The 13,694-nt window shown below is 37.8% G+C and overlaps 1 protein-coding gene across 1 annotated transcript; it reads right to left on the bottom strand.

The window, feature by feature from the left end:
• Positions 1-1,647: 1,647 nt before the first annotated feature.
• LOC104942035 (serine/threonine-protein kinase N2-like) lies at positions 1,648-13,440 on the bottom strand. Its single transcript, XM_010767226.1, has 7 exons — positions 12,606-13,440; positions 12,192-12,336; positions 9,510-9,655; positions 7,058-7,259; positions 6,020-6,136; positions 4,602-4,711; positions 1,648-1,818 (listed from the first exon to the last, which is right to left on the bottom strand). The coding sequence occupies exons 2-7, from the start codon at positions 12,328-12,330 to the stop codon at positions 1,648-1,650; spliced, it is 885 nt and encodes a 294-aa protein (XP_010765528.1). The 5' UTR covers positions 12,331-12,336; positions 12,606-13,440.
• Between the last annotated feature and the right edge of the window lie 254 nt (positions 13,441-13,694).

Consider the following 13,694-nt stretch of genomic DNA (forward strand, 5'->3'; position numbering starts at 1 on the left):
GTTAACGTGCTTTAATGTTCCAAAAGCCCTTTATTATTCTCATACTGCCTTATTCTCATCTTTTCACCCTCTGTCTGAAACCAGAGCCCAGTCTACTCTGATTGGTTAGCTGGCCAGCTCTGTTGTGATTAGTCAACCAATAAGAGATGTCCTGCACCTTAGCAGGGTATATGTAGGAATCCTGAAGTCAAATGTAATACCTTTTAAGACCTTTTTTAAGACCCTTTCCATACATTTGAAGACCTCTAACCTCTAACCGGTTACATTGGCGACACACTTTACCTCACATTTACTATATTCAGTAATGATTGTCCTTCCTCCTTATCTTCCAACCATTTTGACGCAAACTTGCATTTCCCCATAACGATGTTGTTTAACAACCGGCGTAAACGGACCATCAGTCAGTGAGCGCACAATGTCCTGTTCAGATGACGTCAAATCCAACGGGATGCCATAAATAAACTATACAGAATCACACTACACACCTACGCAATGATTACATTCAGGCACACTGTAGAATACAACCTCTTTGGACAATTGATATACTTATTGAAAACCAGCTACAAAATGTAATACCTTGGAAAATGTCGTTTAATACTTTTTAATAGCCTTAATTTTCACTAAATTGATTTATCAACCTTTAATACTTTTAAAGACCCCGCGGACACCCTGCTTAAGGCTAAGCAGGGTGTCCGCGGGGTCTTTAAAAGTATTAAAGGTTGATAAATCAATTTAGTGAAAATTAAGGCTATTAAAAAGTATTAAACGACATTTTCCAAGNGCAGTCTCAGCATCAGGGGTGTCAAACTCAAGCCCGGGGGCCAAATCCGGCCCGTGGCTTCGTTTCATGCGGCCCCACAAGAGCTTGCAAAGAATATAATATGTTTATTATACGGTTACAGGCCGATTTACAGAAGCACGTTGTCCATAAACTACATGTCCCACAATGCATCTCAAATATGACTTTTTTTCTCAGAATTTGACTTTTTTTTAAATGTCATTTTTTTTTTTTTTTAACTTTTTCTCCAGAATGTGGTTTTTCTTTTTAAATCATTTTGTAACATTCTCACTGAAGAGACTTGCAATTATTTGGCCTAGACTTCTGCTTTCAGATGTAGTTAATGATGAAGTTATTACCCTATCCGATAATAATCCAATGCAGAGGCAATATTGTAATATAATACATTATTTTATATATATTAAATATTTGTATATGTATTTTTATATAGTCTTAAAGTTACAACTGGCCCTTTGAGTGCAACCATAATGCTGATGTGGCCTGTGATGAAATTGAGTTTGACACCCCTGCCTTAAAGGATTGATTTAATCATCAAAAAGATACCCTCCTCAGAAATATGATCCGTACAAAAGCCTGTTTAGACATTATAAGACTTTTACTACCAAACACCAAGTGGTGACACAAGTATTTAAATATTTTTATGTAAAGGTACTTATTCCACAATTCGAAAATAAGTACAAATTCTGCATTCAATACCTGACTTAAGTAAAACTATGTTGGAAGTTATGAGGAAATATGAGCTGCTGCATTAAAGCCTCATTATACTGCTTTAGATGTTTAGAATATATATTTTGAGTCCATTTACATGTATTTAAGTAATTTTTTATTTCAGTTACATTCCAGCACTGCTAACACCAGGAAGTTGTTGCATGTACCTTGGCATGGAGGAGGCCCTGTGGCTCCAGAGGGAACTCCTGGTTGTGGTCCTGGTTGTCCATCATGTCCTCCAGTCGCAGCAACTTGACGGCACACATCGCCCTCCGGTCCCGGCAGAAAACAGCCACCTCCAGCTCTCGAGACTTTTCAACAATAGGAGAGCAGACAGAACAAGCACAACAGTTAATGAACACAAACAATTACTGATTATAATTGATTTACAAATGTGATCCAAAAACACATCCCCACAATATCAAAACAATTAAAAAATAACTCCCAAAGCAAAAGCCATCTTATTCTAAAATAATAGTGTCATTGCATGTAATGAATGATTGAGCTGATGAAAGAATATCTGCAGGTAGTAGATGGACACCTGCTGGTTCCAGACAAAACTACAACAATAATACATTAAAGCTTAAGAAAATGATGATACACTCTCTTGCAAGTAAGAATTCAAAAATATATCAACAGTATCATCAGGAAAATAACACAAGTTTCTGTCTTCCTCGAAGCCCTCCTCCATTCCTCCAACAAATGCCCTTGGACTATTCCATCATCTGCCCTGCTGAAATTACCACGAGTGATATTATTAAACGAATAACCACCAGTAGATGGCAGCACTGTGACACTGCACCATCTAGTTTGCCAAATAGGAAGAAGAAGACAGTGGCTCTGTGCTGCTTCAGTCTGCACGACCGGTAATGGGACGGGCATGACGTCAGCTTGGCGGGAGCCCCTGGGAGCAGAGAGCGCTGTTATTTTTCCTCCCTTTCCCTTTTTGTTCTTATTATACATACATGGAAGGAACCATGGAAGGAACCCATCCGCAGCTTACTTCGGGGTTTTAGGACGCGTCACTGCACCACTCTATATCAAGTCGGTGGTGTTTTACTTTATCACGACAGGACAGCCTATATTTAACATACAGTATAATGTTTTTTGCCTGTATGAAGGTATCAGAGGACATTTAAAATATTTCTTTTTTTATTGCGGTCCTCTATAAAAATTCCCAATCCCTAGTCAGGCTCAGGACCCCGTGGCATTTACCTAATGCCATTTAAAGACACACCAGAAAAACACAAACTGACTACAAAAAGGGGCAAAGTAAAACAAAAAACAAAGTCATATAAAGACCAAAACTATATTTAAATTACACAAAACAACTACAAAAAGACTAAAAATGACAAAAAGTATATACTGCTAGTATGTAGGTAATTGTGGAGTATTTTTCATGATTATTCCCAGGATCCCATCGGTTCAAGTCTCAGAGGGAGTGTAAGTACACTGCAGGTTTCAGTGTCTGGGTTGGGGCATGTCAAAAAAAATGCAGCCATTACCATGACATCCTGCATAATGATAAAAAAGGGTACGAGCACTTCTGCTCAGGACAAAGTGCCAGCTCCCCCTTTTCTTCAGAAGGAGAGCAGCCCAGAGAACAATCTCCTTCTCAACCCAACGGAAAGGCACAAAATATACAAAGAGGTCGGACCAGATCCAGATCCCCACTTCCAGCAAGCACGAGAGCCCACAGATTTATAACTTCATTTTTGTTTTAATTGCCTGCCTATAATATAATAAAGAAAATAAGTGTTATTAAGAGTTTACACATTTAAGTATTTAAGTTATCTAGATGCAAGAAACATTAAAAAGATTTCCTTCTCAAATATATATGTATTATTTTGTAAATGTCCCCTGTAGAGAACATTGGGTCAATCTTTTCCACAAAAGCTTTATTACATGAACATTTGATAATCAAATTCACTTCCAATAATTATATTAAAGTTCATATCAAATGTTTTTTGCTTGCTGTTAACTGGTTATGCATAGTTTTACAAGGCAAACAATCAGTCTGACTCTACCTCAATAAGTTTAAACAAAAACATTTTTCCTCAAGGTATGGTTGAAAATGAGATGAAGTCAAACTGACTCCAAAAATATCATGAATTAAAATGTGTATTTTGAAAGGCTAAAAGTTAATATACACTACACAAACTATTCATAAATTAAACACAAAGAATATAATCTATGTTCCTATAATTGCATCACTTGTTATCTCCCTTAATGCTATTGAATATATTTATTTTAAAAAGACAAAACCCACGGGACACTAGACAAATTAAGAAAGTGCTCCAGAAAACCAGAATGAACAGTTTTTCTCATTCATCTCCCGGTGTCATGTTGAGGATAAAAAGGAATTGCTTGGTTCAACTTACAGTTTTTATACATGTTTTATTACTCAAGTGTATACTTCCTGTGTATTCCCTCCCTGCATGGTGCCCTTGTACACTCTGTAAGGTCCTGTGGTGGACGTATTATACAACGTGTCAGCACATGCAGCGTTACTACAGCCTGTAAGCTGCTGATCCTCTTTCTATCTGCACCAATGTCACAGAGACAAAGTCCAGTCCATCCATCATACAAGGAGAACATGCTGTCTTTGATCCTGGAGTATCTCAGTGGTGTCCTGTTTCTGTTGTTCAACTTATTTCAGGTTGAAACAGGATGTACATGCAAAGGAAGTACTGCTTGGACCTGGGGGCTTGTGATCAGAATTATAAAATTAATCACAGAAACGGGTAGCTGGACTACAGTAAAGAAGGTTTATATTATGGGATATCTGTGGTGGAGCTATTGTTTAAGTTTTCCCTCCAGTTTTGGCCAAACGTGCCACTCTAATTGACTTGGTTGAATTGAGTTGGATTCAATCATTTCATAGGGGCTAATTAGCGTACAAGGTAAAAAAGAATGTAACAATTTCCCAGAGTTAGTCGATTTTTGTACTAGCTGGCTTTCAGGAAAAATGGCCTAACTTAGATTTCTCCATGTTTAATATAGGTGTAGTAGGGGTAATAAACTCAATATGATCATCAGAACTGAGATGCTACTGGTGTAAACATGCTGGGTTGACTGCACTTCAGTGACTCACCCGCTCCAGCTGGATGCAGAACGTCTGATCCCAGGTCAGCCTGCCGACAGCAGCCAAGCGCGTCTGTCCCACCACTCTGCTGTCCAATCGGAGCACCGCACTGATCTCCACTGTGGGACAGAAACACATAAAATGAACTGAATCCACAGAATCACCACATTCTACAAAAGTGTTTCTCATCAGATTAAGGCAATAATCTGACTGTTGTAACCATCAATTGAACAGCTCTTTCTGTGGAGTTAAATACGATCTAAAATCATCCTTAACTTGTTTAGTTACTACAATATTTACAATTAAAACCTAGGTCTTGTTCCTATTGTTTATCATAGTAAGAAGTCAAAGTTCTTTTTTTATTTCAATTGTGAAAACAAGATAAAATAGATTGTAAATACTGCATTTACCATAAGCTATCAACTATGTGAATATATATATTTATAAAAACAAATACCACTCACAAAACTGAGCATGTTCAAAGTGGGAACAACACATTTGAATTAGCTTTAAAGCTGCATTTATTGTTTTGTTGGCCACATTTAAGCCCAATAACTGCCCAACAACGTTACAGAGAGAACTGTGACATACAGCAAATTGTCATAATGTCACCATACCAGAGACAGAGTAGTTATCAGAAGCTAGGCAGAAGTCATGTTTCTGTCCGCCTGATGAATGTAAGTCAACATTTCACTCTCTTTGGTTTCTGTTTTGGTCGCAATTTTCTCCAGAGAAACTAATCTGCCTCTTTAGCTGCTAGAAGCTCCACTTTCCTCAACACATGGCTTCACCTGCAGGTAGAATGTATACTTTGGCTTTATCGGGGTTCACTGTAGAGATTCAAAGAATAACACCAGGGATTCTCCTACTTCCAAAGATGCCAATGTATAACCAATTTTTACTTGTTTACCATTTATCTTAGAGAGTAAATTTCATACCATTTGGCAAATGGCCTTTTATAGATGACTTCCAACATTGTTTGAAAAAAATATAATGCAATAAACTCACTGATTAGATTAACTTTAACAAACATGTCTCAGTTTTCATGAAAAATGCTTTTTAAAATCTGTTTGCTTTAAGTTCATGTTCTTGTTAGGAGAATTACAACATTCAACAATTCTATTAATTGATAAGGACCACTGGAAGCCACTGGAAGACAGTTTGAATATATACTTTAAGTTAAGATTGATATACAATTATATTAAATGTCTAAAATTGTCACACACACACTTGTAATTTACTCCCACTCATCATGAACAAAGGTTTGCATTTGCTTTCATAATTGTATTTTAGTTTATGGGGTAATAATAATTTCTAAGAATAATCTTTGGAAAGAGCTTTGTTTACTTCCTTTGACAAGCTCAAGTTAAAGAGGACGTGTTAAGCTCATTTTCAGTTTCATATTTGTATACAGTATGTCCACTTACCAGGTTGTTCCTGTGTCCTGTGAGCATCTGGATTGTCTTCAGAGGGAGAAAGATGGTTCTCCTGCTCTGGGTTTGTCAGTACATCCTCACATCCAAAAAGTGTGACTTCAAGTTTCCCTGAAAAGAAAGAAGATCAACATATTTTGAAAAAAAAGAAACATTTGAGATCAGCTTCCATTAAGCTAAAATAGTATCAAGTGTAACAATAACTAACCAGATGTTGAAAGTGGTTTTGAGCACAAAAAATGAACCCGTGTGTTTCAAATGCATGGTAATGAATCTCAGTTAAGGCAGTTGAGCTAGTGCACTTCAAATTAAACCTTTCATTTATCAGCGTGAATAAATCTCTCAGACCGAAGCCTGTAATCAGTGCTGCTCTCTGGCGCTCGTACATCTAAATGTACTTAATCTAACTTTAGTGCAAATAGCTGGGTATTTACTGCTACAATTTTTTGCTACAGAATTTGTCTCCTTGTTACATCATCAAAAGGCTTTTTGTGCGGCTTACAAGTGAACTGTCCAAAAAAAAAACAGATTACACATCCTGATTATCCTCTGCCAGAGGTCAGCATATGCTCACCATGTTCAAAAACTGGGCATCCATAATACTACTGAATATTTAAGTAAAGAAATGCTTACATTTAGAAGTACATTTTATAGTAAGAGAAAATACTACTACTACTTTTTAATTCCACACTTATACGAACGGCATGAAGATGAATCTTTCATAAAAAATGTTTTTCTATTCATAACCAGTTTGAATTGGGTCATTTTAAGATATACCTTTATTAATTCCAATGGGAAATGTTACCGTTATAGCAGCTTAGAGCAAAAGCAAAGACCAAAACCACCCTTTTCAAAAATAGATAATGCCTTATAACTTAATACAAGTTTGAGAATAGCTGTATATAAACATGTATAATGCTGTGGTGTGATAAGTAAAGTAAATCCTTGTGAGATGGACTGGTAAAATAAATGAAATGTACGGATATTAACGTTTTAAGCAGTTCAGATCCGTGTCAGTATTGCAATGTGTACCAGTCAAAAAGGCAGGTCTGAAAGAGAAGATGGACGGGGACGTGGACAGGGGACATCCAGGTCTGGAGTTTTTAGGAGACTGACTTCCCTCAGAAGGAACGGCCCCCCCTGCAGGCTCCTGGTTGGTTTCCTTCCTGCACTTATCCAGAGACAGCCGCAGAAGATCCAGCTTCTGGGAGGACTCCTGCACCCGGGTCTGAGCCTGAAGGAAGATAGACAATGTGTTGTTATGATCGGTCTGCTTGACAGAGAAGAGTTAAAGACATTTCAGCTTAACCTTAGTTGATGATAATATATCAGGATATGAAATTAGCCTGCAGATGTCCTGGTCCAAAATCAGACCAAACTTGTTTATGGATGATTTTCAGCTAGGATGAAGACCAAAAAAGGCTTTTGCTACTTAATAAGTTGTTGACCCTTTCAGCCTCTACCAGACGGTTCAGGGTGGTGAGCAGTCAGCAGCCAATGACGGTATAAAATAGTAATACAAAAGTTTAACATTTTTAACCCATTACAGTTCATAAACATGCACAAGAAGTATTGGGCTGATGTGACCACAGTACCAAATTAGCTGTGGACGGGACGCTTGATCCCCTCTAGGATTACGCCTGTTAGACAAACCTACTGCACGATGCACTTGAAAATGGTCATCAGCCATTTTATGTTAAGATTGCAAGATAGATGATTTGCAATGGCCTAGACCAGTGTTTTTCAAAGTGGGGGCCCCGACCCCCCGGGGGGCCGCCAGGGGGCGCCAGGGGGGTCCGCAAAGTTTGAGGGAAAGTGGAATTCTTTTTTTTTGTTAAAGTTACATTTTTTTTTTTTTTTGATGTTATTAATAACTGCATATCTATCAATCTATGTGTACTTTGATGCCAATCTTTTAATATTTTTTACTTATTCATATATATATATATATTTTTTTTTTAAATCAGAAAACCGACCTTCAAGCCAATCAGAATCGAGCTGCCGCTACTGAGAGTGACACTGAGTATCTGCTCAGCTTTTGGAGCAAGTGAGAGCTAGTGAATATTTTTGCTCTGCAGCTGGATGAGAGCACGGATGTAGCAACTATTGATGTTTATATATGGTAAATGGTAAATGGACTGTACTTATATAGCGCTTTATCCAGTCTTTAAGACCCCTCAAAGCGCTTTACATACTACATGTCATTCACCCATTCACACCCATTCATACAGAGCAGTGTACCTTACTCTAGGACCTAACATTCACACACATTCACACACCGTTGGCCATGCCATTGGGAGCAACTCAGGGTTAAGTATCTTGCCCAAGGATACATCGACATGTTGACTGCATGGGCTGGGATCAAACCCACAACCTTCTGGTTGAAAGACGACCACACTCCCTCACGACCACACTCCCTCACAGCCACAGTCGCCCTTATATATGAATATAAATATGTTTACTGTTAATATTACTGTTGAATATTATATATAATATTATTAAGACATAAGTAGCTTTCAAAAATGCTAAAAATATATGCTAATTGTTCATATTACTGTTCAAAATTATATAATATTATAAAGATAGAAATCACTTAAAAAATATATTTACTGTTGATATTACTGTTTAATATTGTCTTAAGAATGTTTATAACAGAAGACACAATGAATGTAATGAATGACAAACAAAAGATAAATACAAATATTTTTTAGAAGAATAACTGATTATTAATTATTAATACAAATATATATTAAGAAAATGTATCAAGCTGTATGATTAATTTTTCATATTCTCCATCATAATGTAGTCATCATTTAAATAAAGGATTGCAACAGGGGGGTCCCCGCCAGACGATAATGCTATATGGGGGTCCTTGGCATGGCAAAGTTTGGGAACCCCTGGCCTAGACTATACACCAGTCAAATTAAACATTATTTAGAAATGTATTCTTCATGTTTCTGTGCTACAGTATTTTAAGGTGTTGCTAGTCATACAGTTGATATCCTTTTATGATCAGAGACATTTTGATTTAATTTTCCCATGCATGTACTTTTTTGAACATATTAAATACATTATTATTACAATTATAATAAAAACAAATATATAATAATAATAATAATAATAAAAAGAACTCATATATTGAAAATCAAAAATAATTCATTAGAATAAATCTTATTAAGTGGGGTAATAATAAAAAATGAGCACACTACCATTTTTAGAGTTAGATTAAAGCTGATTGCAAGGCTGTGATGTCAGAAGCTTTTACGCAACAGCAATAATTCTGTTATCAGAAAAGAAACTCAAAATATTAAATAAGATCTCTAAGCTGTACTTCAGAAATGATTATCAAGAAAACCCACATGTTGTAGACATCTTTCTCTATAGCTCGAGGTTATTCTACAACAAGAAAGGAGTAGGAAATGTGCTGTCATGACGATATCCTTTAATATTTTTGTTTGATACCATTTTGTATAGAGAGTTCTACCTCAGTCAGTGCCTTCTGGTCCAGCGCTGAGATTCCCTCCAGCTGCTTCACCACATCTTTGGCCAGCACCAAGGCATCGGTCTCTCTCTGCATGTAGTGCTGCAACTCTGCCAAACGAGCCTCCACAGCACTGACAGGAGAGATCCCTATAAGACGAGAGGGAGAGTATTTCAGTACTCTACAGGAATTCACTTCAGATGAGCGATACATCCTCATATAGCCTCTTCTCACTCCTGCATTCAATATTTATAACGCTTAGCAGAGCCCTTTTCTCTGAAATGTCTCCTCGCAAAGGTCTGTATGTTACATTTTTATGTTCCTGACATTTAGCTGACAATTATCTGAAACGTATGAAAGCTCTAAAAGGAAATATAAAAACGACACATTGGGAGAAAACCGTTTATCCTTTGCAAAGTTAATACAAGGAGACAAGGAAAAATGAGTTAGGTAAAAATGACTACCTCACTTTTCTTTTAATCTTGCTGCTTTGCTAATATTGACTTCTGAATAATAATAATAGTAATAACTTGGATTTATAAAGCGCCTTTCAAGAGACCCAAGGGCGCTTTACAATAGGACGAGGGGCCGTTGTGGAAATAAACAAAGGGCTGGTCACAAAACATGTAGAGGAGAGAGATCATTGAGGCTGAAAGCCTTGACAAACAGATGTGTTTTGAGTGCTTTTTTAAAGATATCAACAGAGTCAGCGGTCCTGTATAGTCCTGTAATGTATAGTGTTAAACATTTCATCATTGTTTTTCTAAAAGATTCTCTACAAAATCTTTGTTTTCCGTGGGGAATCGGCCTTAAATGGGCCTTATTAAGCTCAATTTAGGTTCATTTTTGTACTATGCTACATAGTGATGGGAGTGAAACTCTGGAGCGGACTTTAGGATTTCAGCATTTGCAGACCATTTACATGCACAAAAACCTATGTATCACACTACAGGAAAAGGCAAACCCCCCAAAAAGCATAATAAGCCCCCTTCAATTAACATTTCCTGAACCGTGAACATGGTAAAATGGTTTCTGTGTATTATGTGTATCATCTGTATGGTAAACATTGAAATGCATCAATTATGTACCTTATTTCTCAAAATGTTGTATTCAAGTCCTGCGTGTTCTTTGAGGGCGTGAAAAATAATAGTTATTTATTGTGGAAAATTGTGAATAAATCTATATATTCTCTTAATGACTCTTAATGTTAAGTGTTTACTTGCACTTTACTGTTTTATATTTGTAAAACTTGACTTGTTAACAACTCTGGAAGTGTGGTGTTTTGTTTTTTGCAACCCATCGATTACCCTTATTGTCTATATTTTTCCTCTTTTTCCCACTCTATACTGCAACTGCTGAAAAACAATGTTCTTTGGGATGAATCCACTTTTAACTGATCTCTTCCAAAGCAGCAGCACAGTGTGTAAGGTGTAAAGTGCCCTACTGTCTTATCAAATGTAGCTGACACTTGGATACACAGTGAATCGAGCTGCTAGTAATAACAAGGACTTAAATTCCATACAGAACAAAACATAACAAAAGAATCAATGAGGAAAAAGGTCAGGGGTGAAGGAAATGAAACGTGAGAGGAGGTAAAAAGGTACAGTTACATGTCTCGTATTACTTTTGAGCCATGAATAATGTTGTGTTAGTTTCAGAGTTTTCACTCTGTAGCACATATCTACAGTTCCAAAGTACGCTAAATGTACCGTCTCTTATTAGAGGTGCAAGAGTGGTTTCACTTTCTGGATTAAACAAATAATGCGCGCAAAAAGGAAGGGTGGCAGGAAGCACGGTTCAACTAATATGGGTAGTATTATATTTCAGGGCAGAAGTTTCTGACAGGCATTTTTAGCTGTCACCAAGTGTCTTTCAGCTGTATTTCTTTCCCTGGAAGGGCTTTTGAAACACAAAAACATTATTGAAAATGAAAAACTATTGTCACAGCTTGTTACAGCATGTCAACCAAAACCTGTTTAATGAAAGGAAGGTCTTGCCTAATTTACTGGCTTTACTTTTAGGTGTGTATCTGGCTTGACATCAGCAGGGGAAATAAATTGGCACGGTTTACAAAAGAAAAAGAAAATCCTAAAACTTTGTTTACCCTTAATCCCCTTTCTTGAAAAAAGAGTCGTGACCTCCTTCCAGAGAAGAAGGACATCCACATCTGACATCATATTGTCTCTTTTCAAAAGTATTTTTCCTGACACACAGGAACATTTATAATAACCATACAGTTTCTGCTGAAAAGTATGGAATTGTTAATCAATACCAGCGACCCTGAGGCTGAGCTTGAGATTTTGAGTTTAGAAAGTATGGTTCTCTATTACAAAATGGCATTACAGTTTGATTATCCCAGTATGTTGTTATCTATTATGTTTAGATTCCTTCTTTCTTATAGATTGCTGGTGTAACGAGCCAGCTTGCTCTACATTAAGAACATTAATGTGATTTTAAAAAATGGTGTTACAGATGTGTTTATGTTGCTCGTAGTGAGAGATGTATTGTATGACAGCAAATATGATTCCATGCCTTGTTGGAGATAGTTTACATGCTAGAAGAAGCTGTACATTTCCAGTACAAATGCCTCTAGAAATAAACAAAATTCCAACCAATCGTGTAAACAACTAATCATCTGACATGCAGCGATCCTCTACAATAGGGGTCATGGCCCAGGACTCTGACCTCCATGAGTGGGGTCTCCACCACCATCCTCGCCAATTCCACTGCTGCTGCCAGCCTGGGTGACTTTGATAATCTGCAGTCGGATCAGCTCGATCTTGGAGCGGCTATCCTGCAGCATCTGCTGAGCCGTGGACAACATCTGATCCTGGATAACGAAATCACATCAAGAGACAACAAGCCCCACTTCATCACCACACTTGTTTCCCCTGCATATCAGTGGGGACAGGGGAGTAAGATAGAAAACAGCCATTATTTATCAAAACAAATGGCACAACATAAAGGGAATCACCAGAGACATGCAGCTCTGCACACACCACTCATCTCCATATAGGACAAAAACAAGTGGCAAAGAAGATAAGTGAGAACAACGTGTTCACATCAGGTGGAAACAGCATGACTTTGCACTTCACTCACCTCAGGTTGATGCTCTCGCTCCTTGCTGAATAAGGACTAATTTGACATCCTCTGTGGAGGTAGAGGGGAGGACTTCTCAAGTTGCCACCTTCACTATCCTTGAAACACAAGTCCTATGATGTTATGGTGCGTTCACACACACACATACACACACACACACACACACACACACACACTGACTTTGGACTCCTCTGATGCCGCTCCTACATCTTGAGACCTGGATCACACAGACTTGTTTTTGCCTCTGTGCAGCCTCTTCTAAAACGTCCCCTTCCCACTGCTTCCTCATCCTCCTCTGCTCTATTAACAAATCCTCTGTGTCTCTCCCCCTCTCTCTCTGTCTCTTTTAGAGGGGGTTGCTTTCTGCAGGGGGACGGACGGCGGAGTTCCTCTCTGGTGCCAGCACTGCTGCTGCTGCTGCTGCTGTAGTCTGACAGTGTTGATCGCCTGCTCTGGGCTTCGTATTGGCCGCTGCAAGACCACATGTTCCTGTGTTGTCACCAACCAAAAGGCAAACAGAGCTGCTGCTGCTGCTCTCTTCGGGACAAGGCAGTGCGGTGGTTACGAGATTTGTTTATCCTGCTCTGACAAGAAGGGTTTGTGAAAGAAGTTAATAACCTTAAGTATTGTAGTCCACATCTAGGGGGTGGAGAATGGTGGAGAAGTTGCTGGTGTGCTGAACATGATGCTGAACATAAAGCTTACTGACAGCACTTTGGATGATTACAAGCATGTGCACTTCTTGTCTGCAGCAAGCATGACAGCTCTATGCTGCCCTGAGAAATTGGAACCGAGATGAATGGCTCTGTTCATTGAAATCCATTAATATGTGTAACATGTACACATGAAAGGACACCAGTGGTTAATTAAAAGAGAAATACAATGGTAAAAAACCGCTTTTCAAATGTAATTTCCTGCATTCTAAATATTAGCATCAACATTTACTAAGTGTTTAGTATTTACTATGTAGTGAGAATATACTATATTTTGTCATATAAATAGACTATAATGGTTGATGAGCAAATGTAGCTAATTACTTTGAATGATATTTTGTATTATAATGTAAATCTGCAAAGTAAATGCTATCAA

The sequence above is a fragment of the Notothenia coriiceps genome, unplaced genomic scaffold (genome assembly GCF_000735185.1).
Source record: "Notothenia coriiceps isolate Sejong01 unplaced genomic scaffold, NC01 NC01_scaffold00004102, whole genome shotgun sequence".
Taxonomy (NCBI): Eukaryota; Metazoa; Chordata; class Actinopteri; order Perciformes; family Nototheniidae; genus Notothenia; species Notothenia coriiceps.

Bases quoted from the DNA above. Each gene is read 5' to 3' on its own strand.
- LOC104942035 (XM_010767226.1), bottom strand. From the start codon at position 12,330: ATGTTGTCCACGGCTCAGCAGATGCTGCAGGATAGCCGCTCCAAGATC. The intron at 7,260-9,509 runs GTAGAACTCTCT...ATCTTCCTTCAG, and splicing joins ACCAGAAGGCACTGACTGAG to GCTCAGACCCGGGTGCAGGA. The intron at 1,819-4,601 runs GTGAGTCACTGA...ATTGTTGAAAAG, and splicing joins TCTGCATCCAGCTGGAGCGG to TCTCGAGAGCTGGAGGTGGC.